Source organism: Herpailurus yagouaroundi, unplaced genomic scaffold, assembly GCF_014898765.1.
Source record: "Herpailurus yagouaroundi ecotype Mexico unplaced genomic scaffold, PumYag 203, whole genome shotgun sequence".
Lineage (NCBI taxonomy): Eukaryota > Metazoa > Chordata > Mammalia > Carnivora > Felidae > Herpailurus > Herpailurus yagouaroundi.
This window is the reverse complement of record NW_024412434.1, coordinates 17,157,516-17,184,300: the sequence shown is the minus strand read 5'-3', so window position 1 is coordinate 17,184,300 and position 26,785 is coordinate 17,157,516. Positions and strand designations below refer to the sequence as shown.

Below are 26,785 nucleotides of genomic sequence, written 5' to 3'. Positions count from 1 at the left end.
AGGGTCAGTACCAGGCAATCAGCTCAGAGTAGGAGATCCAGATATTAAAATGAAGCCCCTCACGTGGTGGTAAACCCGCTTCTTCTGGGTCAGAGGGCAAGAGGACCAAAGGAGGCCCAAATAGTGCGTGCCCTTATGATTGCGAACCAGTTTGAATTTACAACTGTCCTTGAAATGCCGCATGGAGATCTGGCAGTGGAGAGAGCTGACATAGAGACCTCACGTCCCCCTGGGTCTGTCAAGGTCCATGAGGGGCTTTTGCATGTGAGTAGAAGCCCAGCCTACACATTCAGGGCCCTGCTCATCCCTGCCAACCTCCCTCATCATACAGCTGCCCCTAGCCACAGCTGGGTCTAGGAGTGTGCACGCGGGCAGGGAAGTGTATCTTGAGAAGTGTGAACTTGGGAAGAAGCCCAGGCAGACCTAACAGGCCCGTGGCCATTTGGTCAGCAAATTCCGGGCGCTCCAGTTCCCAGACTCTCTAAAACTACCCTGTATAATATGGTAGCCCTTGCCATGTAGGGCTATTAGGATGTCAACTCATCAAAATTAAGTGAAAATTTAAAATTCGTTGCACTAGCTATATTTCAACCCACTGTTGTCTAGAGGCTATCGTGTGTGTATATATATATATAGTATATGTGTTGCCGCAGGACAAATACAGATTTTCCGGCAGAAAGTTCTAGTTTGGAGGAAAAGACAGGGCTGGGAGTGTACAGGCACCACTTTCCCAAATCTAAGAGTTGTTGTGCTGTGTTTGCAGAGCGAGGGGACGGGGCTGGGGGTGGGGGGGAGGGGGCCGGGAGTGGGGCAGCCAACGAAAAGTAAACAGTGACCAAATAAGCCTTTGCATCATGTGAGAGACTCTCCGAAGAAGATAAGCCGGGTGATGTGATGGGAACTGTAGCCAGAGAGGAAGAAGAGCCTCAAGCAGTGGGAAAGACAGAAGTAGAAGTTCAAAAGCCAAGAGAGTTTCCTTTGTCCAAAAAAAAAAAAAAAAAAAAAAAACAGGTCAAAAAGGCGATGTTTATGGCTGGCAGGTAGCGAAGGAAGAGAAAAGTAGTGCGAGACGTGTCTGGAGATGTAGACAAAGGCCAAAGTGTATCAGCGAGACACGGGATTTATTTTTTAAGTGACATGGGGGGCAATGGGAATGTTCTGTAAGGGAGAATGTTGTGAGCTAGCGCGTTTGAAGAAGTTTCCTTTGGCTCCCTGCGTGGAAGGGCTGGGGGCGGGGCAGAGGCAGAAAGACCAATCAGAGCTGTAGTCGGAGCCCACACAGGGCGTGGGCGATAACTAGGCATGGGGTGATGCGGTAGAAAGAGGTGGACGATGAGATTTTCATAGCGCTGAACAACAGAGCAGATCCGTTTGCAGCCAGCACACATTTATTGAGTGCCTGCTGTGTACGAGGCCCTGTGCTAGGTACTGGGGACTCAATGGTGAACGAAAGTGACACCGACTCCTGCCTTCATGGAATTTAGGTATTCGTGCAGAGAGTAGAACCATGAATACACATGTAAGTACAGCAGAAAAAGGGGATTAGTGAGTAGCTGATGGCTTGCCTTTTTTTTTTTTTTAATTTTTAACTTTATTTATTTATTTTGAGAGAGACAGAGACAGCATGAGTGTGGGAGGGAGCAAAAGGAGAGGGAGAGAGAGAATCCCAAGCAGGCTCTGAGCTGCCAGCGTACAACCCCATGTGGGACTTGAACTCATGAAAGTGTGAGATCATGACCTGAACTGAAACCAAGAGTATGATGCTTAACCGACTGAGCCCCCCAGGCGCCCTATGGATTGCCATTTTAAATGCTACGGTTGTTACGGGGCGCCTGGGTGGCTCGGTCAGTTGGGCATCCGACTTCACTTTAGGTCATGATCTCACAGTCTGTGAGTTCAAGCCCCACGGCGAGCTCCGTGCTGACAGCTCAGAGCCTGGAGCCTGCTTTGGATTCTGTGTCTCCCTGTCTCTCTGTCCCTTCCCCACTCATGCTCTGGGTCTCTCTGTTTCAAAAATAAATAAACATTAAAGTTAAGTGCCACAGTTGTTTTGGTCAGTTTTGTGACCTTTGATGTTGGAGATTTACAAAGACAGTTTGGGAGAAAAGAAAAAAGCAACTCCAGAAATAGAGTTAACAGAGCCAAAGAGGCCCAGGGTTACTAGAGGTCCTGTAGTCCTCCATGGAGTCAGCGCTAAGACACCCCCTCCCCCCCCCGACCTCCTGAATACCCTGCAAAATCAGTAAGTTCAGCTTCCTGCCTCTGGGTAGTTTTGTCAATATCAGTGGTCACATTTTTTGTTTTTTTGGTTTTGTTGTTGTTGTTGTTTGTTTTTAAATTTTAATCCCAGGGGGGGTGGGAGGGAGGGCAGGGTGGGTGATAGGTATTGAGGAGGGCACCTGTTGGGATGAGCACTGGGTGTTGTATGGAAACCAATGTGACAATAAATTTCATATTTTAAAAAAAATTAAAAAATAATTTTAAAAATTTAATTCCAGTGTAGTTACCATACAATGTTATATTAGTTTCAGATATACAATATGTGGCTCAACAATTCTACACATTACTCATTGTTCATCACAAGTGTACTCTCAGTCCCCATCACCTATTGAACCCACCCCCTACCCACCTCCTCTCTCGTAACCATGGTTGTTCTCTATAGTTGGTCTGTTTCTTGGTTTGTCTCTCTTTTTCTTTGTTCGTTTGTTTTCTTTCTTAAAGTTCACATATGAATGAAATCATATGATATTTGTTCTTCTCTAATTTCACTTACCATTATACCCTGTAGATGTAGCCATGTTGTTGCAAACGGCAAGATTTCACTCTTCTTCATCCAACTCCTCTATCAGTGGACCCTCGGATTGCTTACATCATTTGGCTATAGTAAATAATGCTGTGATAAACATAGAGGTGCATATATCTTTTCAAATTAGTGTCTTTGTGTCCTTTGGGCATGATACCCAGTAGTGGAATACCCAGTACTGGATCATATGGTAATTCTATTTTTAATTTTTTGAGGAACCTCCATACTGTTTTCAAAAGCAGCTGCACCAGTTTGCATTCCCACCAGTGGTGCACAAGGGTTCTTTTTTCTCCACATCCTTGCCAACACCTGTTGTTTCTTGTGTTTTTTTTTTATTTTAGCCATTCTGACAGGTGTGAGGGGATATCTCATTGTGGTTTTGATTTGCATTTCCCTCATGATGCATGATGTTGAGCATCTTTTCACGTGTCTTTCGGCCACCGGTATGTCCTCTTTGGAGTAATGTCTGTCCGTGTCTTCTGCCCATTTTTAATCAGATTATTTGTTTTGTGGGTGTTGAGTTGTATAAATTCTTTATATATATTGGATATTAACCCCTCATCAGATATATCATTTGCAAGTATCTTCTCTCATTCAGTTGGTTGTCTTTTTGTTTTGTTGGTGGTTCCCTTTTCTGTGAAAATGCTTTTTTTTTTTTTTAATTCTTTTTTTTTTTTCAACGTTTATTTATCTCTGGGACAGAGAGAGACAGAGCATGAACGGGGGAGGGGCAGAGAGAGAGGGAGACACAGAATCGGAAACAGGCTCCAGGCTCTGAGCCATCAGCCCAGAGCCTGACGCGGGGCTCGAACTCACGGACCGCGAGATCGTGACCTGGCTGAAGTCGGACGCTTAACCGACTGCGCCACCCACGCGCCCCGAAAATGCTTTTTATTTTCATGTAGTACAATAGTTTATTTTTGCTTTTCTTTCCCTTGCCTCAGGAGACATAACTAAAAAATGTTGTTACAGCCAATGTCAGAGAAATTACTGCCTGTGCTCTCCTTTAGGATTTTTATGGTTTCTGTTCTCATATTTTGGTCTTTAATCCATTTTGAGTTTATTTTTGTGTATGGTGTAAGAAAGTGATCCAGTTACCTTCTTTTGCAAGTATTATGATCATGGCTTTAAAAAAAAAAATACAATTTCAAGCATTATAAAAGGTTCCACAGTGAAAAGCAAGTCCCTCCCACCCCTGCTTGGCCCTGGATCCCTCAGGTTTCCTCCCCAAAGGCCGTCACTGTTAGGTGTCCTGGCATAGAGTTCTCAACTGTCAGTGGTCAACAGAACTATATGCAGAGCTTTAAAATGGACTGATGCCTGGTCCTGCCCCTGAGTTTCTGGTTGAATTTTTTGGGGATATAGCCCAAACATAGATATTTTTTTAAAGTTTTATTTGTTTAATCTCTACACCCCATGTGGGGCTCTCATGACCCTGAGAGTCACACACTCTTCCTACTGAGCCAGCCAGGCACCCTCGCAGCACAGAGATTTTTAATATCCTCTCAAGATTATTTCATGTGCAGCCATTTAAATGTTCTAGAGGTAGCCTAAAAACTAGCATATGTATTCTCAAAAAAAAAATATATATATATATATACACATACATACACACACACACACACACACACACACACACACACACACACACAGAGACAATACCAGAATAGTATCTACTGTTTTGTCTCTTGCTTTTTTCTTTTTTTCTTTTTTTTAACTGTAAAATATATCTTGGAAATTGTTCCATGTTAATACATATGGCTATATATATGCCTTATTAATTTTAATGTCTCAATAATAGGCCATAATGTAGATGCACCATAATTTATTTAATCAGTCTCCTCCTGGTAGATAGTTACGTTATTTTAAGTCATCTGTAACACAAATAATGCCATAATGAACATTCTTATATATACATCCTTTGCATATATTTGTATATACCTCTAAAATTAATTAGAGGTATTAATTCTAAGAATCAGAATTGGGATTATTGGTCAAAGGGAAGTGAATTTTCAATTTTGATAAGCGCAACCAGATTTTACCCTTAAGGGGCAAAGATGTGCTCCACACTAATAAGTGCTTTGCTTTTCATCTTTGCCAAGAAAAACTAGCATTTTCTTTGATTTTGCCCCTTTAAACATCATAATGAAAGTTGGGCATTTTCTATATGCTTTCTAAAGAAACCATTTCTCTTTCTGTGCATATCTCCTGTCATTTTTGTCCATTTTTCTCCAATAGCATTGGTCTTTTTCTTACTAATTTCCAAGATCTATTAACATATGAAAGAAATGAACCCTTTGTCATTGGTAAATTTTTTCCCAATGTTATATTGATTTTTATTTATAATTTTTTATTGTATGTAATAAAATGTATGGTTTTTATGTTTTGAAATTTTAAAATGTGGATTGGTAATTGGTCCAGGTATCGTAAGCTACTTGAGGACAAGGAATGTATCGTATTTCTTCTTGTATCCTCAGTGTCTGGCACATGGTAGTTACTTGCTGAATGAATGGTTGGATATAAACATGATGATGATAAAGGATCGTTCAAGCTGATTGCTTGTGTTCATCCCAGAAAAGTTAAGGAGTTAATGGTATTACCATAATGGAATTCCCTTGGTAATTTGAATGCATCAATTTATGCGTGCAGTATTAAGTGCCCAAAGGCATATCCAGATGAGTTCTCTCAAAGGTTTCCTTTTTCTCATTAAGCTCTAGCTCCTTAAATGTGCTAAGAGCATTCGCATCTTCAAATTGGTCCTTCTGCCTTGAAACATTTTCCCTTACCTCTTTGTAGAACTTGTTGCCTGTTAACTTCAGACCCAGCCTAAATATGATTTTCCTTTTAGAAGCCCCTCCTTATTCCCCCTGCTACATTTCCTCAAAGCACCCTGTGCTTCTGCTGGATCGTCACTGCCAAAATTGTCATAAAATAATGTTTAGGTTATTACCTCTGTAACGTCTGTCTCCTTCATTAGACTGTAAACCCCAGCCTTGTCTTCTTCTCAGATTGTACACTGGCCCTGGGGATACGGAGGTGAAAAACACAGACTTTCTGCCCTCATCATGGGCACGAAAATACAATCATATATTCTAATGTGTGTGTATATTAGGAAGGGAGAGATAATAATAAATTTAGTTGTACACAATGTTAAATGATTGTTATTTGAATGAAGTGGAAAACCTAGTAGGTGTTATCTTTGGTTTGGAGTGCTCAAGTTTGGTGTGTCTTTGTTTGTTTATTTTAATAGCTTCCTTTAATATTTTTTTAAGTTTATTTATTTTTGATAGACACAGAGAGAGAGTGTGAGCATGAGCTAGGGAGGGGCAGAGAGAGACGGAGACACAGAATCCAAAGCAGGCTCCAGGCTCTGAGCCATCAGCACAGAGCCCAACGCGAAGCCTGAACTTACGAGCCGTGAGATCATGACCTGGGCTGAAGTTGGACGCTTAACCAGCTGAGCCACCCAGGCGCCCCTGGTGTCTGTCTTAACAGTAGAAGCATCTGGCATATAACCCATGAATGCTGTAGCAGACTGCAAAACAGTAGTCCTCAGGCCATAATGCAAGAGTCAACAGGCATGGGCAGCAGCAGTAATCAGATCTTTCTGGTCTTTGCCAAACTGGCAAGCCATCTTTGTCCTGCTTGATGGAAGTTTTATCAACAGCTCACATCGTGATCTCACAGTTCATGAGTTCAAGCCCCACATGGGGCTGGCTGCTGTCAGCACAGAGCCTGCTTCAAATCCTCTGTCCCTCGCCTGCTTGTGCCCTCTCTCTCTCTCTCCGTCTCTCTCAAAAATAAAGAAACATTAAAAAAAAAAAGATATTTACTTCTCAGAGCTGAGAAGGCTGGAAAGTCCAAGATCAAGACACTGACAGATTCAGTGTCTGGTGAGAGCCTGCTTCCTGGTTCACAGACAGCCTTCTTACTGTTATGACCTCATGTGTTCAAAGAAGCTAGGGAGCTCTCTGAGGTGTCTTTTACAAGGGCACTAATCCCGTTCACATGGGCTCCACTGTGATGACGTAATCAGCCTCCAAAAGCCCACCTCCTAACACTATCACCTTAGAGATTAGGTTTCAACATATGAATTTGGGGGCGACACAAGCATTTGGTCTATGGAACCATGTACTGAATATTTGCAGTAAAAATGCTTCCTTATTTGTGAGACAGGAAATATATGAATTGCTTTTTATTAAGTGTTCTTAATAGAGTCGGGGTTTTTAGCATTAATAACATTAATATAACCAACAGCACATCTCTCTCTAGCTACGCAGTCTAAAATTTGCAGCAAATTTCTAAATATAGATTTGTATAAACCAGATTGTCTCTAGTTCTGAAATCACCTTCTGAAGGTAGGTTAGCTGCTTAACGGATGCATTAACTATTTTAGGTCAGTAGGGTACTTTGCAGTGCTTTATTACTAAATGCTCCATACCACTGGCGCTTTTCCAGGCAAATCCCTGATCGGGTAGCCTATTTTTAATATTAAATCTCTCTGAACCCAAGTCATATCTTTCTGGAAGGTTAGACTTTTAGAACAGTGTATTAATAATTTACTACCAAATTACTGAGTCATTTGGCCTGCTTAAGTATCTAACCTAGTAGCAAAAAATTATTTAAGCAGTCATATGAGAAAATTCCAATGTTTCAAGTGGAAATGTAACAATCATTTTAACACATTTTCTACAGAGAAATGTAGTTCTTCAAAATGTTAACATTTCAGGTTCAAGTACTTTTCTTTTAATTCTTATTTCTTACCTGATGTAATTCCTGTATCAACAGTCTTGCTTCCTTCCTTCCTTCCTTCCTTCCTTCCTTCCTTCCTTCCTTCCTTCCTTTATTTCTTTATTTCTTATGCATAAAGAGTCTTTCAGAAGACCCAGAGTTTGCCTCCATTCCCCACATGCAAAACAAAAAACAAAAAACTATAAAGGTTAAATCAACAAATTAGGGAAAATATATACCTGCATTGTTTTTTTTTTTGTAACCCAAAAGTATTTTCAAGATAGTTTGTTAGATTTTTCGATTGCATTAAGAGCTTTCTACTTTTGTTAAAAAATGGTAACATTACAGAAAAAAATTTAAATTAGCTCTCTGAATTAAAAACAACAGTGAATCCAACTTTATCTCTTCTGTTCATTTTGTATACTCCCAGTATTTATATATATGTGAATGTATGTATTTATAGAAATGATTCAGGGATTTTTATTTCTTTATTTTTTTAACCAAATATAATGATCATTAAGAATTGCCTATAATGCTCTTTAGCCTTGTAACTATTATTAAATATTATATAATAATCTAAGTGTTGTATGGAATATATTTTAGAATTTTAAGACAGATCCCAGAAGCGAAATCATCAGTCTAAACGCATATTAGTCTAGATATGTATCTAGATACAAACAGAAAGAACATTGTTTTCCCAAAGGGTTTTTTAAAAGTCAAGAAAGTATCAACAAAGTATCAACGAGACGTGAAAGCATCTGTGTTAATGTAACTTCACAACACTGAATTGGTACTTTGCAAAGAGAACTAATTTAATGGGAAATGGTATTGTGTTTCATTTAGCAGGCTGAACACTGTTTCCAGATGCTCGTGACTAGTTTACTTTTTGTGAATTTTGTGTTCATAACCGCTGCCTATTTAATACCCATTGATCTCTTCCTCTTTTCTTATCAATGAATATAAACTCTGTATAAGCAAAGAAAATTTTAGAGGGTAAAACCTTTAAGGACGGAAGCCCTATCCCCTTTGACAGCTGTGTGACTCCCTGGGGGGACACATATGATGACTCTCCTTTAATGTGTGTAGATGGATTGTTCATTTGCACCTGAGAGCATTCACCCTGGAAGGCAGGAGTCAACAGTTATTGTTTGATTGTTCTGCCACTCAAGGAAAGGCTTGCTGCTGGACTTCTGTATCTGTTTAGTTTGTTAGTAGCGTGCCTTTTAAATATATTACTCAGAATGGCTTAAAGAAATATCTCCCTTCTGTGCTGGCTTGATTTTTTTTTTAATTTCTTTAATGTTTATTTCATTTTGAGGGAGAGAGAGACACCGTGTGAGTAGGGGAGGGGCAGAGAGAGAGGGAGACACAGAATCGGAAGCAGGCTCCAGGCTCTGAGCTGTCAGCACAGAGCCCGATGTGGGACTCGAACTCACAAACTGTGAGATCATGAGCTGGGCCGAAGTCGGATGCTCAACCAACTGAGCCACCCAGGCACCCCTGTGCTGGCTTGATTTTTTAAACTCTCTGTCTTCCTAGACATTATATGTGTAGTCACTTTTTCTGCTGTGAATTTAAACTCTCTCCCCATACACATGGCGGGGCTAGTGCATGAGGAGTAACAGTCAGTAAACAGTCATACAATATGTCCTATTTACAGCGTTTTTTTCAACCATCTCTAAGGAAATTTTCAAGAATATTCTTTCTAGTAGCGTGAATTTTTTTTATATACTAATTTTACTGAGGGGGAAATTAGCCTGGGGCATATTTACATGACTTGCCTATGGCTTCTCCAATGGGTCATTAGCAGTTTTAAGACTGGAGCTTTGAATCCCTGGAATGAATAAATACAATTAATGGGAAAAGAAGCTTCATAGAAAATGAGCGTTAATCATATTTTCAAAATGCAAAGCCTCTCTTAACATTTCTTGGAAGAAGGATGCTATATAAATTTTATGTATAATGATTTTTTTTTTTTTTAAGTGGCTTGCTTGTTATGGAACATGTTTATCTAATCAACTGATCATAGCTGACATTTACACTAAGTTGGTTAAGTGATATTTATTGAGGGTTATGATGAAACACCAAGTATATCTTCAGGCTGAAGCCTTAGTTTTATTCTCTTGCTCCCGATGGCGAGTTATTTATTGGTCATTCACAATCTAGGTCAAATTGCTGTTGCTGTTTTTTAGTAAGGGGGAGACTTGAGAATGTTTAGGGTGTTTAGGAATGTTCAGGAATGCTAAGGGGGGGGCCCTCTAGTGAAAGAGCGTTAAGATACAGGATGTGGGGGAGAATAGTCTCTCTCTCTACTAACCCTTATTCATTCATCCAGTGAATGAATTTATAGAGCAAGAATGCTGTGCCTGGTACTATTCTAGGCACTTGGGGTAAATGAGTGAAGGAAACAAACAAACAAAATCTCTGCCCTCAGGGATGTTATATTCTATTGGAGGGAGATAGACCCCGAACAATAAATATAATTAATAAATTCTGTTGTATGTTAGAAGGTAAAAGCACCATTAAACAACAACAACAACAACTAGGGGGCATCTGGGTGGTTCAGTCGGTTAAGCCTCCAACTTGTGTCATGATCTCGCGGTTTGTGAGTTCAAGCTCCACATCAGGCTCTGTGTTGACAGCTCAGAGCCTGGAGCCTGCTTGGGATTCTGTGTCTCCCTCTCTCTCTGTACTCCCCTCCCCACCCCCCACCCCCCCCAGCTCATGCTCTGTCTCTGTTTCTGTCTCTCTCTCTCTCTCTCTCGAAAATAAACATTAAAAAAACGTCAGGTAAGTGGAATTAGAGATCGTGGAAGGGGAAGGCCTTGGGGATTATTGTTTTCAATAGGATGGTCACGGAAGGCCTCACTGAGAAGGCGAACGCTCAACAAAGACTTGAAGGAGGTGATAGTTGGCAGTGTGGAAATCTAGAGAGAGAGAGAGCATTGCTGGTGCCTGTGAGTGATGAGTGAGTTTGGAGCAGAAAGAAGGAGTCTGTGTATGGGGAGGAGCGTGTGGCAAAAGGAGGCAAGAGGAGATACCAGCAAAAGAGACTTAGAAGGAGCAGCCAACAGGTGAGAGAAAGACAAAGAGAGAGTGGTTTCCAGAAGGTGTTAATGAGAAAGTGCATAAAGGATGGGGAGTAGACTCAACAACCACGCGAAAAGCTCCTGATACGTTGAGAAAGATGCATACCGAGAACTGACCTGTGGCCTTAGCCATCTGTCACTGACAGTCTTGGTGAGCAGTGATGGCCGAGTGCAGGGGGACCGTAGCTTTAAGAGGAAACGAGAAGAGAATTGAAGGGAGCCTCAGCAACTTTGAAGCATTTTTGTCTACAGAGGAGAGCAAAGAAATGGGATGGGGGCTGGCAGAGAATATGGAGTCAAGGGAAGGTTTTCTTAGGCAGAGGGGAGTCATATAGCCCACGTGTATGCTGGGTAGAATGAGTCAGTGGGAAGACGAAAGGTAGTGTTGTGCACGCAGAGCTTCTGACAGTATCTGTACCCACCGTGACTTCCTATTACCCAAAATGCCCTGCGTCTGATTCGTTCACTCCTTTTCCCTCATTCAATTTTTTTTCAGCAATATTTGAAGGAAGGTCACCTCGCCCAGGCCACAATTTTTCTGTTTCTTGCCTACTCGTTTCCGTTTTCATGACTGAAAGATAAAGTTTTTGGTAAGAAATTATATAGCGTGAAACATTTTTGTCATCTATCACCATCAGTAAATTGATATTAAAGGCCTAAAAAACTCCCTTGGTACCCACCCGGTGCTGTAATTATGAAGGGAAATTATTTATCATATGTCTAAAATCCCAAACTCAAAGTACCATTAAAATTGGCCCTCTAATTCTAACTTTTCAAAATGGTTCTTTTTACTGGTGTCAAATTTTGCGAATTTTGGGCAGGGTTTCTTCTACAAAATATAAACAGCCATCATAGCTTTCCTTTAAGGAATAGGTTGGTGGTAACAGTGTTTTAATATATTACTCTTTTTTTAAATGTTTATTCATTTTTGAGAGAGAGAGAGAGAGAGTGAGTGAGCAGGGGAGGGGCAGAGAGAGAGGGAGACACAGCATCTGAAGAAGGCTCCAGGCTCTAAGCGGTCAGCACGGAGCCCGACGCGGGGCTCGAACCCACTAAGTTCGTCACGACTCGGGTCTGTACTTGAGTAACTTAGGCTTCAGTGCTGAAAACTAGCAACTGTTCTATTGAACATAGGAGATGCTTGAATCCCAGCCAGCTTCAGGCAAGATTAGCTGCCAAGGAGGCTATCGAAGGCCAACTTGCCAGAGTTATGTTCATTTTCTGGGAAAAGAGAGAAATTTAAATAGCCGGTTTCTTGACTTCCATTGTTTTCCTATTCTACTTTTCCACTCTCCGTTGTAGGTAAGTAATGAAAAGAAGGCTTTATAATTTTGAGATACTCTGAGGGGGAGGCAGATTTCAGGGCAACAGCCAACCTTTGAGTCCTTCTTTAACACAAAACAGCATTACATCGATGAATGAGAAATTATCTGTTTCATCGGACCTTCACTGTGTCTTTTGGGAAGATAAAACTTGAGGTTCTCTGAAGATGTATATGTGGTGTGTGTGTGTGTGTGTGTGTGAGAGAGAGAGAGAGAGAGAGAGAGCAACCTAGGTTTAGCAAAAATAGAAGTAAGAACTTGGAAGTCCTCTTGGCATTTTGTGGCCAGTGGAAATGGCCATACATGTGCCTGACGGACAGAAAGAGATACGTTTTCAATGAAAATAAATAGTAGTTGCACATAGGGATTTGTTCTGTCTTTTCTTTTTATGAGCCAATGCATGCCTGAGTTGATGCATCCATTCAGTTTTGAATTCACTTCAAAAGCTGCCTTCCACCTCTGTTGATTATTAGCTTTGTCACCTCGGTCAGGTTACTGGCCTTCCTTGTGCCTCACTGTTTTCTTCAGTGAAGACAGAGATAGAGATCAAACATTAAATTATGTAATGCTAGTGAATCCACCCCATGTCTAACACAGTGTGAAGCCCTCATGAAAAGTTAGCAATTATTATCATTCATGTAGGTGGTAGCCTGATCTTAATAAATGGCAATACATCTTAATAATTTGCTCTGATTGTTAACATAACGTACGACAATCTCAGAAATAAACTATCTGCTCTTATGAGATAGTACTGGGTTGAGAAGGAAGAAAATCAGAGCACTGTGTTGAAATCTCAGGAGACATGATTTTCCCAATAATGTGGAATTTACTGACAACTTAAATGCCACTTCTGCTTGAGAAATTGAGATAGGAATAAGGACCTGTACTGTCAGGTAATGCCACATAAATGAAAAGGATGCCCCAAAATTCATATTCCAAGTATACTTGAGTATGTACTACCTGCAGGGTGAAAAAATGGTGAGGGGGAAGGGAGGGTGGTTGAAAGAAATACTCCTGAGAAAGGAGCATGTTTAGCTACACTGATCTCTTTTCTTTTCAGTTCCTTAAACTTCTGAGTATTCCTTGTCCTCAGTCCTTAGCAGATGCTGTTCCCTCTTCCTGGACATCACTTGTCTTAACACATCCCCAAGCTGACTTATTTTTTCTTTCTCTTTTGGGATATTTCAGCGCAAATCACATCTCAGAGTGTTGCATCATCACCATGACTAAAATAGCTACTTCTTAGGGCACCTGGGTGTCTCAGTCGGTTGAGTGTCTGACTCTTGATTTTGGGTCAGGTGGTGATCTCAGGGCCGTGGGATCGAGCCCTGCCTCAGGCACTGAGCCCTGAGCCTGAGTGTGAAGGCTGCTGGAAAGTCTCTCTCCCCCTCCCCCTCCCTGCTGCTCACTTGCGTGCATGCATACTCTCTCTCTCTCAAAAAAAAATATTTTTAAATATAAATAAATAAAATAGCTTCTTTCTTCTCACCATTATTATATTCTCACAGCCAGTTTTGTGTTTTCTCGTTGTGATTATTGTTCTGATCACCTTAAAAAAATTGGTCTCGTTCGACTAGATTTTTGGGCTCCATGACAGACACAAAGCTTTTGTCTTTTTCACAGTTATAGTCCCAGCATTTAACTTAGAGCACATAGACTTGCAAAGTAGTAAGTGCTCCATAAACGCACGTGGCTGATTTTGGATTTGGTTTTGGCAAAATGTAGTTTTTTCCATCAGTATGTATGTTAGTGCCACAAAGTGTCTAAATTTCCCTATGCTCTTGAGAAAATTGAAGCAATATTTAAAATTTTTTTTTAATGTATGTTTATTTTTGAGACAGAGAGAAACAGAGCATGAACGGGGGAGGGGCAGAGAGAGAGAGGGAGACACAGAATCTGAAGCAGGCTCCAGGCTCTGAGCTGTCAGCACAGAGCCCGACGCGGGGCTCGAACTCACGGACCGCGAGATCGTGACCTGAGTTGAAGTTGGACGCTTAACCGACTGAGCCACCCAGGCGCCCCAGAAGCTAGTATTTTAGCTTTTACATAATCCTACAAGTTACCACACAGGGATGAACTTGCATGGATTTATTACTATCGCCTCGGGTAATATTTTCACGTGAAGCCAAATGGCAGGCCGATCACATTTGAGATTTGCATTGATCGAATGGGTATGCAAGTTCTATGACATTTGCGAACCCAAGTATACAGTATTCGTGTCAATGCGTTTCATCCCAGTAGTCTGTAACATTTTTAAGGTTCTTGAGGCAGGAAATTGTGATTATTAGTAAACGGTAAATGGGTTTTATTCCTGAAGAAACCAACAGTGCAGGGGGTAGCAATTCATTTTCTTAGAGATCCAGATCTCTTCACAGAAAGAAAAAGTTAATTCTCAACTGTGAAAAGAGGCGACAATATGAGAAATGAAAGAATTCTCTCTGCCAGCTAATGCACAGACAATACAAGATGGAAGTCTTTGCCCTTGGTCATGGGTTTCAGAAGTCCCTCCCATTCCGCTTTTTTCTAAAAGTGTGGGCCTGAGGAATATGGCGGTGGAATGTCTGTCTATCCCATGGCAGGTCAGGAGGAAGCAACTGAATTCAGACTTGCCATTGGCTCAGCATAGTCCTATACAGGAGGAGGGTCATTTGAAGTCTTGAGGGTTTTGGATGGAGCATAGATTTGTCTAGAATCGGAGTAACCCTGGGATACTGTGAGAAATTGACTTTGTCCAACAACATTGCTTAATCTTCATATGAAGATTCTCTATAAAAATAGATGGACACTTCAGGATCGAAGATGCCATTCCTGAGTAGCCTTATGACTCTCGCTCTTTTGGCTTTAGAAGAGAAAATACAGGAATGCTCAAGAAAAAAAAAAATGATGTTGGCAATATATATGATTGAAACAGTAGAGTACAGCATCAAAAAAGCAAACTGCATATGGAGAGCCTGGGTGGCTCAGTCGGCTGAGCATCCGACTTCGGCTCAGGTCATGATCTCTTGGTCTGTGAGTTCGAGCCCCGCGTCAGGCTCTGTGCTGACAGCTCAGAGCCTGGAGCCTGCTTCGGATTCTCTGTCTCTCTCTCTGCCCCTCCCCTGCTCATGCTCTGCCTCTCTCTCTGTCCAAAATAAGTAAATATTAAAAAAACTTTTTTTAAAGCAAACTTTCTATATACAAAAAAAATGTATGCTTTTTGTGCAAATATTAGGCATAAATGGGGGGGGGGACAAAAACTGAAGAGTAGTTACAAAGAATGAGGTAATTTGGGTGCCTGGGTGGCTCAGTCGGTTAAGTGTCTGATTTGGGCTCAGATCAAGATCCCATGGTTCTTGAGTTCGAGCCCATCATCGAGCTCTGCACTAACATTATGGAACCTGCTTGGGATTCTCTCTCTGTCCCTCTATCTGTGCCTCTCCCTTGTTTGCATCTAGCTCTCGCTCAAAATAAATCAAACACACCTTTAAAAAAAGCATGAGTTAATCCAGTTAACTAAATTTCCTGTGAGCAAAGCACATGTATTTGGAGTTAGAGTTCTGAGGATAAAAGTGAACGATCCTGGATGAGTTTTGGTAGACGTTAGGGGTACAAGTTACGTTTTGGACCTGTACAATGAGGAATGAGAATATTAAGGTGTAGGAAAGGAAATATTTGTAGCCGAACATGTGATATACCCACCTGCAAAGGCAAAACTACAGAAGACCAGCTCATCACATTGTAGCAACCCAAGAGATCAAGGGCACATCTTGTAATGAACTTACTCTGGAGTTATGGAAATGACAGCCAGCTGTTCCTGACTGAAGACTGCTTGAGGCAGAATGACCCAGAAAGTCCATATGGTACCAAAGGCAAAAGCTTAATTAGATATATTACTTCTAACTGCATAAATCCACACTCCCAGAAGGAAGGAGATTAATTGTAATGCGCATGTTGGGAGGGTGACTTTCAAAAATGCAAGAACTCTGGAGGCTAAAACATGCTATGATTTAATAGTGGTTATCTTTGGGTGGGATAATTTAAAGTGACCTTTATTTGTGTGTCTCTGCAATGGGTACATGTAACTTCTATAATGAAAATATTTTGTTGCCATTTTTCTGCTACTACTACAGATCCAAGGAAAGAAAGTATGGTGGCCCCTTCTATCAACCTCACTAAACATCATTTGGGAGTCACATCTTACATTGTAACATAGTCAAAAGTTAATTTATTATTGCAGTATTCCAAAGATCATTGCCAGAAGTCACTGTAGAGGTTTTTTGTTTGTTTTTTTAACTGCTTAATTATTTAAACCTGGAAACAGGTCTCAACATGACTGTGCAATTAAAAGCTACATCTAATTATTAGCAAAGACTTTTTAAATCATATTTTGTTCAAAAGGGAACAGGATAGTGCACAGTTATGTGTGTGTTATGCTCTTACTCTCCTTATGGGGCTAACTAGTGACCGAAACTTTGTATCTTCACTGTGTTGTGAATGGAACCTTCTGCAGGGTGATTGGGTTTAAAATGCTAACATTGGTGACAATGGGGCCTGAAGCCTTTTGTGGGATAAAGCTGTGCTTCTGGGTAATTTCCTACTGTGCTACACTCGCCATGAGAAACCCTCTGGGAAGATTAGGAATCCCCCTAACGTGTGTGGATGGAGAAAATTTCATTTCTTCCTTGTGAATTTTACTGGAATAAGAAATTGCAATGCATTTTATATCTCCCATGCATTTTACATTCACTTCATAAGAATATAAATAACCCGTTTATTGATTTATGGATAGCACACAGTTGCGGTGTATTCAATCTATAACTTATTCTAAAGCCTCTATTCTGTATTTTCTAGCATTTAAGGCATGAAGATTGGTCTTAGCCCACAAAAGAAGGGAGAAAGAGATGAAATGAAGGAAGAGAAAAAAGTAGCAAAGATTTTAAAACCTCCTGTCCTGGGGCACCTGGGCGGCTCAGTTGGTTAAAGGTCAGACTTCAGCCCGGGGCATGATCTCACAGTTTATGAGTTCGAGCCCCTGTCGGGCTCTGTGCTGACAACTCAGAGCCTGGAGCCTGCTTGGATTCTGTCTCTCTCTCTGTCTCTCTCTGTCTCTGTCTCTCTCTCTCTCTCTCTCTCTCTGCCCCTCCCCTGCTCGCACACTGTCTCTCTCTCGCGTGCTCTCACTCTTTCTCAAAAATAAATATTTTAAAAATTTATAAAAAAGTAAAAATAAAACCACCTGTCTTTCATTTGCATGACACTTTACAAAATAATCCCCTTCCCTACCACACAAACAAAAATGTAGTTTGGAATGCAGTGTTTGAATTTTATGTTTACCAAGCCATCTAGAAGTGTGTATTTCTTCGTAAAGAAGAAATGTAATCTCATTGGTAGAGGAAATTAGTAAGTATCTTTTCTTCTCGAGCTTCAATCACCCTATTTATAAAAAGAGTTTGGACTCAGCTATTCCATAAATCTTAACTCGAGCTAATAAATCAACCGCACTTTGCAATTTCTTCATGATTGTTGTTCTGACAGTTCATACTGTTGTTTCTTCTGGGGACTTTATTTCAAACGGTAGTTTCTCAGCTGGAGAAGCAGTTCAAAGTCATTTTGAGCTCGGTTAAACTCATTGCTTAGAGCTGTGATTACTTTCATGTCCTAATTAAAGGGGGAGATCTGTCTCCTGCATCTTGTTTGGGAAGTCACCAGCAATCAAGGGCAGTTTGATGCTATGATTGATGAGCACCATTCATCGCTTTCCACTCTCCAATGATGCCTGCGTGATGTTGCTTATCTTTGAATTGTCTTATGGCATAGGATATACTTTGTGTAGCAGGGTAATGGAAAGGGCTCATTAAATGAAAAGATTGCATGCTTTGTCTTTGAGAGGCTGTTTCAACTGAAGCAGAAACATGACAAACATACCATGTGCCTGTTACTATAGAACCGAAAAGCCCTCTCCAGCTGTTTACACTTCGGATGCAAAATGGCAATTTGACATAGACTAACAGTGTGATGTAGGCATCTGCGTAAAAAGGCTACATATGGAGCATGCCCAGTGCAGTGAGTGCCTCCTCCGCCCTCCCCCTCCAGATCTCTGAAGATAAGGCTTGAACTTTGCACTTGCAAATGTCACTGCATACGTTTTGCAATGGGTTTTTTTAAAAAAGGTTCTCTTACAACTAATTTCCTGTAGCAACCCAAGCGCAAAGAGGAGAATATTTAGAGTAATAAGATGCATTAAGTTGAGAACGAGTTGATGCCTGTCTTTGAATGCACTTGAAGTGTTCTTTATTTTTAAAGCAGTATAAGGCACTCGAGTGTTTGTTTTCCCCTCCCTGGAATGGGAAAATAAGAATCTCCTTGGATTGGAGTCCTCCGGGGTAGGGAGTGAAAGCCCCGGTGGCAGGAAGGGACGGAGAAGAGGGGCTTGCCCAGAGCATGGATAGGAAAGGAGCAGGGGCTCTCCAGGGCTCAGCGCGCACTGAGGATCCGTGCCCGGGGCTGCAGCTGCGGATGAGAAAGGCGCTGTCTGGCTAATGAAGGCCACCTGGATCAGGCTTCTGAAAAGAGCCAAGGGAGGAAGGCTGAAGAATTCGGATATCTGTGTAAGCTCAAGGGCTTTCGTCTGGGGGAGATTCTATATTGTCGTTGCTTCTGCTGTTGTGACAGTGAGTGCTGGCAGGGGCTCCTCTGATTTAGTAATATGATCCTGATTGCAAGACGGGGAGCGAGGGAGAGTCCTATAATTTTCCGAGCTCCTTTGCCCGTGTTGTGATTTATTGCCGTAGAAGCCATCCCGGGCAGGTGTTTTCTTTAGGCAGCTTTTATCAAACGTCTATTTAAAGCGATAGGAAAACGTGTTGCTTAAAGATTGAGTGAAGCTGGCTGCTGTTGCCTTACAGTTTTGTCCGTGAAGGTATCAGGTGAATGAAAAGGTACAAAAGGATGCTTAAGATTACCGTGGGAGTCATCGTCTCCCGGTAGTGACATTTTGGAGAATTCAAGTTTTGACTGGTTAGGAGTTTCTTTTTTGGTTGTTTTTTTTTTTTTTTTTTTTTTTTAGACGTAGCTTCTTTCTACTTGCAAATACTTGCTTTAGTGTGTAGAATGTTCTCGAAGCCATCCTTGAAACCCCTCTATGCCCTTCAGCCGGGCACTGCACCACGGAGCTGGTTTAATTATAAAGGGACCTGCTCTGGCTTCCAGAAAGGAGAGTAATCGGAACATAAGACTTGGGAAGGAACGGTCACTTGGTAGGCACAGCTCGCCGAGGGAATGGTCTGCAAACCAGAGCTGATTTTTCTCGATGGTTTGCCACAAAATGGATTCTTTTCTCCTCTTTTCAGGAATTTATGGCATCATCTAGGAAGCTAACTGCTGTGTCAATGAGACTTTTCCAATGCAAACATCATAGATGGAATCTATTTTAAAATGCAAATTTCTCTCTGAAGGGTTCGGCAGACTCCTACACCAGCCGTCCGTCCGACTCAGATGTTTCTTTGGAGGAAGATCGGGAGGCGGTACGCAGGGAAGCAGAGCGACAGGCCCAGGCCCAGTTGGAAAAAGCAAAGGTAAAACCATTTCCCCCCTGCCAAGCTCTTTCTTGGCCGCTTGTGCTGGGTCTGTGATGGGCCACCTGTGGAAGTTTCGTTTGAAGCCGATGGTTGGTCTTTCACAGCATTTCGTTGGTTTTCAAGGAGTACCAGAAATGGAGTGTGTTGGATTGATTTCCTTGATAGGAAAAGCAAGTGTGATATATGAGAGTGGCCTTGGCTTTTCCGTTGTGTTGTAATCGAAGCAACTTGTTTCTGTGGGTGGATAGTTGATGGAGGCACGCAAAAAAGGATCCCCAAATCTACAAAGAGGAAAACCTGCTTCTAATCACCAAGTGATTGTAACTTCATTATTCCGGTAAACCATTTCTCTGTTCAGGAAAACCACTTTCCTCAGGGCAATTGCATATTTTCTTAGACTGGAATGATCTTTTCCCCAAATTTTACTGCATAGGTGTTTTGTAATCGTATTTTCTTCTATTTAACAAAGGGATTGCATTCTGCTTTTCAAAAATAAAGCAATAAAGGATTTTATGGGTTCAACATGTTCCTTCCTTTGGAACATGTTCTCCATTCTAATACAAAGTGTGTATATGTGGAAGGGGGAACTGGGAATCAGATATAAAACCTGTAAGTACAGTATTTAGCCAAGAGGATGGTGCATTTCGTTTCACGCATGGTAATGATTTGAAATCTTTTTTCCCGTGGAGCCATTCAAATGGCAGCAATTCCTAAAGCATAGATTGTTGTTCAAAGTTATGGTATCTTGGCTTATGTGACACTTGGTAACTTTTAAATGAACACCTTTCATGCAGTCGTTCCTTTTGGGTTTTTGTTTTGTTTTGTTTTGTTTTGTTTTGTTTTGTTTTTGAAAAAAAATTGCTTTGCCAAAAAGAATTAGGTACTGTGTTGATCTTGCTAAAAAAGCAATCAAGGGTGGCACGAGGCACTTTGGCTGGCTGCTTCATCTCTGAGAGGAGTAAAGTCTCCGTGTGTTGCTATGGGAATTGTGGCTTGGAGATTCTGGCTGGAATGCACGGACGGTCCTTATGTAATATTCATGGCCTCTCGCACAGCTGCCATAGTCGTTTACAGAGCAACTGCCAGGAGGCCTTGACTTTCAAAAAGCAGTCTTTCCATACATCGAAACGGTGTTCTTACCTCAGCTGGCAGGGAGGTCATTTCCAGATCTGACACCATCGTGACTGCAAGATGGGTCCTACCCAGCAGAAACAGGGAGCTGATGAGGCAAGGCGTGGGTCTGGTTTGCTGTGGGCTCTTCTGCTCAACCAACCAGACTTCACCGTTTAAAACCTGATGATGCCGCAGTACAGGTGAACTGGGAGGACATCACCCCAAGTGAAATAAGCCAGTCACAGAACGGCGAGCCCTGGGTGGCTCCACTTACACGAGGCATCTCCCAGGAGCAGAGCCTGGACTGATGGTTGCCAGGGGCTGGGAGGAGGAAGTGGGCAGTTGCTAATCCACAGACCTAAAGCTGCAATTAGGCAAGATGAATAAATTCTAAATGTTTTCTTAATGTTTGTTTTTTTGAAGGAGAGAGAGACACAGTGTGAGTTGGGGGTGGGGGGTGGGGGTGGGCAGAGAGAGAGGGAGACACAGAATCCAAAGCGGGCTCCGGGCTCTGAGCTGTCAGCACAGAGCCTGACATGGGGCTCAGACTCCCAAAGCACAAGATCATGACCTGAGCCGAAGTCGGACGCTCAACCGACTGAGCCACCCAGGTGCCCCAAGATGAATAATTCTAGAGATCTGTTGTATGACATTGTGCCCGGAGTTATCAGTCCTGTACTTGGCACCTCATAGGTTAAAAGGGTAGGGTAGATCTCTTGTGAAATTTCTTACATACACACACACACACACATATATATATATATATATATATACATACTTATATATATGTGTATATATATCTTACATGCATATATATATACATATATAAAATTAAGTACTGGAGAAGATTAAACAGTGAATGTATGGCTAGCAAAGTTAATTGCCACAAGTTTGCCATGTAGCTAATATATGTTGAGTTTGAGAATCTGAATTCTTTATTCTATATTTTGCACCAGGGTACAAAGAAAAGTCTTGGGGGGGGGGGACGGGGAATAACAGTTTGTGTTCCAGAAATAAGAGTGTTGTATTTGCACTAATTTATTCATGTGATTTTCGCATACCAAAATTAAACGGTTTTCCAGATTCTTGTCACATCAGCATACAACCCTGTGTCTTGTAGGTTTGGTTTTTAAAGTCTTCAGTTACATGCTTGGGGCGTTTTTGTCCATGACTGTGTTTCCGAAGCCCTCCATTAGGGGCGCCTGGGTGGCTCTGTCGGTTAAGCGTTCGGCTTCTGCTCTGGTCATGATCTCATGGTCGGTGAGTTCGAGTCCCACGTCAGGCTCTGTGCTGACAGCTCAGAGCCTGGAGCCTGCTTCGGATTCTGTGTCTCCCCGTCTCTCGGCCCCTCCCCTGCTCATTCTCTGTCTCTCTCTCTCAATAATAATAAATGTTAAAAAAAAATTTTTTTTTAAGTCTTCCATTATGTGATACAGCTGCGTAGAACTGTTAAATTTATCTTTTAACCAGCCTGGACCAAAATATTGATCCCAGACCAAACCAGGTTCAAGTTGTGATACAGACTAAAAACTTTATTGTTACGAATGACTTAGAAGATGAGAGGAAAATGAAGGGAATTTAAAACAAAGGCAAAACAGTTGAAAGACTGTTTCCTGTGTTTAATGAAAGGAGTTTATTTCCATCCATGTTTCTTTCTTAAAATTTGGTCAATATCTTGAACCTTTGATGTATTCAAACGAGTGAGACACTAGGATGAGGGAGAATAGGAGTATGTTCTGAAAGAACATGGAAGGACTAGGATTTAAGTGTACTTTATGTGAAAATCATGGTTCGGTGGGTCTGGTTTATTCCTGAAGAATGGATGAGGAACAGGGATAGGAGAAGCCTTATTCATTAGTTTATGTTTATCTGTTCCCCTTTCACTGTCCCTTCCTTTATGTCAGTACAACTTTTCCAGCCCTTTTATATTTTTAATGTAGTCATTTAATTTTTAAGTTTATTTTGAGAGAAAGAGCTCATGCACAGGTACACGCGAGCAGCGGAAGGGCAGAGAGAGTGAGAGAGAGAGAGAGAGAGAGAGAGAGAGAGAGAGAGAGAATCCTAAGCCGGCTCTGGACTGTCAATGACGAGCCCCGCGCTGGGCTCGAACTCACGAACCATGGGGTCAAGACCTGAGCCGAAATCAAGAGTCGGATGTTTAACCGACTGAGCCACCCAGGTGCCCCTGTGGGCCCTTCTGTAAAATGAAGCCTTCAAGCTTAAAAATACATGAATTCGTCATTTAATTTTAGATAGTTGAAAACACATTGCACATCCATTCTGGAAGAATCGAAGGCTTTGCACATTTCTGTTGTAACCATCATAGCATCTCTCAAACGGGAAGACTTTCTCAGTGGGTGCTGTATCTCACTGCTCCCACAGATCACATGCAGTAAGGCTGTGCAAATGTCTGGAATAAACCTCAGCAGTATTTCAGATCCTGGTCCTCTTTAAATATGAACTACATGATCCTTAATTGCCTTTAAGAGCATGTCTATAAAATAAGGTGATTGCCAAGTACGAGAAATGAGAGGCGCTGCCTTTTGAAATTAAGTGACCTATAAAAGTTTCTATAACCAGGCACTCTGTGCTTCCAGTGAAAGTCAGTACTTTTCCCTCCTACTTTGCCATGGTTTCTCTTAAAATAGTAAACTCTACAGTGAACAAATTATGTATTAATTTTGAGGCATAGAAAAATCAGCTGACATGACCTTGTGTTTGTAGCTTGGGCTTTTCCTCCTAAATGCATGTTTCAATCCTTTTGAGTTTTTATCCTGCTTTGCAAGTCTTGCCTTATTGAAGCTGGTGCCCTTTGATTTTTGCCTTTATTCTCACGCTGATCTTTTTGAAAAGACAGTTTTATTGAGGTGTAATTCGCTCATTTGAAGTCTACAATTCGGTGGGTTTTAGTTTGTGCACAGAGTTGTGCAACCATCATCACAATCGATTTTAGATATTCACTGCTCCTTAAAGAAATTCCGTGTTCTGGGGCGCCTGGGTGGCTCAGTCGGTTAAGCGGCCGACTTTGGCTCAGGTCATGATCTCGCAGTCCGTGAGTTCGAGCCCCGCGTCGGGCTCTGTGGTGACAGCTCAGAGCCTGGAGCCTGGTTCAGATTCTGTGTCTCCCTCTCTCTGACCCTCCCCCGTTCATGCTCTGTCTCTCTCTCTCTCAAAAATAAATAAACGTTAAAAAAAAATTAAAAAGAAATCCCGTGTTCTAAGTTAGCACTCCCTACTCTGTCTCTCCAACTCCCTCAGCCTTAGGCAACTACTACCCAACTTGGTGACTCTTGATCTGTGGATCTGGGTATTGCATATAAATGGAATCATGAAGTAGGCTATCTGTTGTGACTAACTACCTTCACTTAGTGATGTTTTCTTTCTATCTTTTTTTAATGTTTATTATTTTTGAGAGCGCACAAATGGGGGAGGGGCAGAGAGACAGGGAGACGGAGGATCTAAGCAGGCTAGGTTCTTACAGCAGCGAGCCTGATGTAGGGCTCGAACTCACGAACCGTGAGGTGATGATGACCTGAACTTAAATTGGATGCCCAACTGACTGAGCCACCAGGTGCCTCAGTAATGTCTTCAGTGTTCATCATGCTATATTGTGTGTCCGTACCTCATTCCTTTTTATTGCCCAGTAATATTCCATTCATTGTATGTGTATATTACATTTTATTTACCCATTTATCACTGGTGGACATCTGGGTTGTTTCCACTTTTCGCTCTTGTGGATAATGCTATTGTGATCATTCACCTACACGTTTTTTGCACGAACATATGTTTTTGTTTCTTGTACATATATATCTGGGAGTGAAGTTCCTGCGTCACATGACCATCTTTTTAAAGTGAAAGAATAACTTTTTTCTTGTCCCCCTTACTCCCCAGAGCTGATCCCTTCTGCTGTATATGCAGATACTCTGAGTTAGGAAGTCTGGATGTGGAAAGGACTGGAACAGAGACGAAACAGGTTCAGTGCAGTATTCTCAGCAGAATGGATTAACATGAAATTTTAAGTTGACTGTTCTCTCAACAGTGAATGTCTACTTATTAAAGAAATTGTACGGGGCACAGTTGGTGACTACACGGGATGTGGAGCCACAGAGAAGCTTCACTTTTTTGACGTCTTGCCAACTTGAAAACATCTTTATTCTAGCCTCACATTGAATTAATAGTTCAGTGAGGTATAATATTCAGGTATGATGAATATTTCTCTTTTGGGAATTTTGAAGACCTTAGTTTGTTGTTTCTGCCTTCCAGCACGTTTGATATGCTCACCGGTGTCACTTGGGTTTTGAGGGTTTTGTTTTTTTAAATTTTCTGCAATATATAGAACTGATCGGCCTTTGGTATTTGGAGATTTTGCATTGGTGTGGCTTTCGTTGATCACACCCAGCTTCTCATATGAATGTTCATTGTGAAGGACTTGTCACTTCAGTTCCGGGAAGTGACCGATTTTTATTTGGTCATTTTTTCCACTGTATATTCTTTTTCGTGTTCTCTAGTTTGTCAGATGTTTGACTGGACCTTTCTTCTGATTTTTTTCCCCTCTGTCTCCCAGTCTTTTGGTTTTACTGAGTCTTTCACCACTTCAAACCCATCTACTGAGGTTTTTGTATTTGAAAATTTCTAATTCCCAAGAGGTTTCTTCTCCGTTCCCTTTTTATAGTTGGCTGTTCTTACCCCATGGCTGTAAGATTTTCTCTTATATCCCATATGCTATTAATTTTAATTTTTCTATATGTCAGTGCCCTTCAGACTTTTAAAATTTGGTATTATTTTTACATACCGGAGACTTTCTTCCAAGATTTGCTTTTTGACAGTCTATACGTAATTAAGAGCAAGACCTTGTAAAGCTCACTGGAAGCTCTAAGTGCAATGGCAATGCTTTTTGTTGATGGTTTGTAGGTGTAGAGGGGAGGGAGTGCCTTTCATTATGTCTGGTCAGTGTTCCTAGCCCAGAGTCTCTAGCCTTTTGGTGCTTTATGTTCTCGCTGTCTCCTCTTTGTTAATTGCCACTATCATTTTTTTTTCTTTTTTTATTTTAGAGAGCCTGCATACAAGCAGGGGAGAGGGGCAGAGGGAGAGAGAGAGACAGAGACACAGTCTGTTTTTTTCAATTTGTTTAAACATTTATTCATTTTTGAGAGACAGACTGTGAGTGGGGGAAGGGCAGAGAGAGGGAGACACAGAATGCAAAGCAGGCTCCAGGCTCCGAGCTGTCAGCCCAGAGCCCGACGCGGGGCTCGAACCCACCATCTGTGAGATCGTGACCTGAGCAGATGCTCCATCAGCTGAGCCACTCAGGCACCCTGAGACAGAGAGAATCTTAAGCAGGCTCCATGCTCAGCACGGAATCCAACACGGGTTCCATCCCAGGACCCTGGGATCATGACCTGAGCCAAAATCCAGAGTTGGAAGCCCCAGGGCCTGCCCAGGCTCCCTGCCACGATCCTTTTCTCTAGTCTGCATTTTCGTCAACTCTGATTTCCTGTTCTATCTGTGGATTTATACTTTCTCGAAAAAAATATTTTTAGGAAGAAGCATATGTTCATTTGACCATGTTTTATTCCCTCATATTCATCAGTAAACATACTTTATATAAAAGAGAAAAAGTGTTTCTCATATTGCCTTAGTCCATAAATGCCTTGGGCATTGGGAGAATCGGACCCCACTGGAAATATTCCCCGAACTAGCCTTTTCAGAAGAAAGAGGAAACATGACTGTGTTTATTCACCTTCAACCTGAAGATGACCTTTGAATTTCAAAAATATTAAACATTTTTTAGTGGTATTTATTTTGAGAGCGAGAGAGAGACCACGTGAGTGGGGGAAGGGCAGAGAGAAAGAGGGAGAGAATCCCAAGCAGGCTCCACACTGCCAGCACAGAGCCCCACGTGGGGCTTGAACCCATGTAACTGTGAGATCATGACCCGAGCCGAAACCAAGAGTCAGACGCTTAACCAACTGAGCCACCCAAGTACCCTGAAAATATTCTTAAAAATGTGTCTGATTGAGGGGCGCCTGGGTGGCGCAGTCGGTTAAGCGTCCGACTTCAGCCAGGTCACGATCTCGCGGTCCGTGAGTTCGAGCCCCGCGTCGGGCTCTGGGCTGATGGCTCGGAGCCTGGAACCTGTTTCCGATTCTGTGTCTCCCTCTCTCTCTGCCC

The 26,785-nt window shown here is 41.8% G+C and overlaps 1 protein-coding gene across 9 annotated transcripts in view; it reads left to right on the top strand.

The window, feature by feature from the left end:
- CACNB2 (calcium voltage-gated channel auxiliary subunit beta 2) overlaps positions 1 to 26,785 on the top strand; it is a 381,041-nt gene that overhangs the window by 236,630 nt on the left and 117,626 nt on the right. For 8 of the 9 annotated variants that reach the window (XM_040451274.1, XM_040451276.1, XM_040451273.1 and 5 more), the window contains one exon: positions 19,379 to 19,498. In XM_040451274.1, coding sequence (XP_040307208.1) covers positions 19,379 to 19,498 — 120 coding nt within the window. Of the gene's footprint in view, positions 1 to 18,095; positions 18,533 to 19,378; positions 19,499 to 26,785 lie in introns of those variants that run through there. The other variant, XM_040451278.1, reaches the window with a different exon arrangement.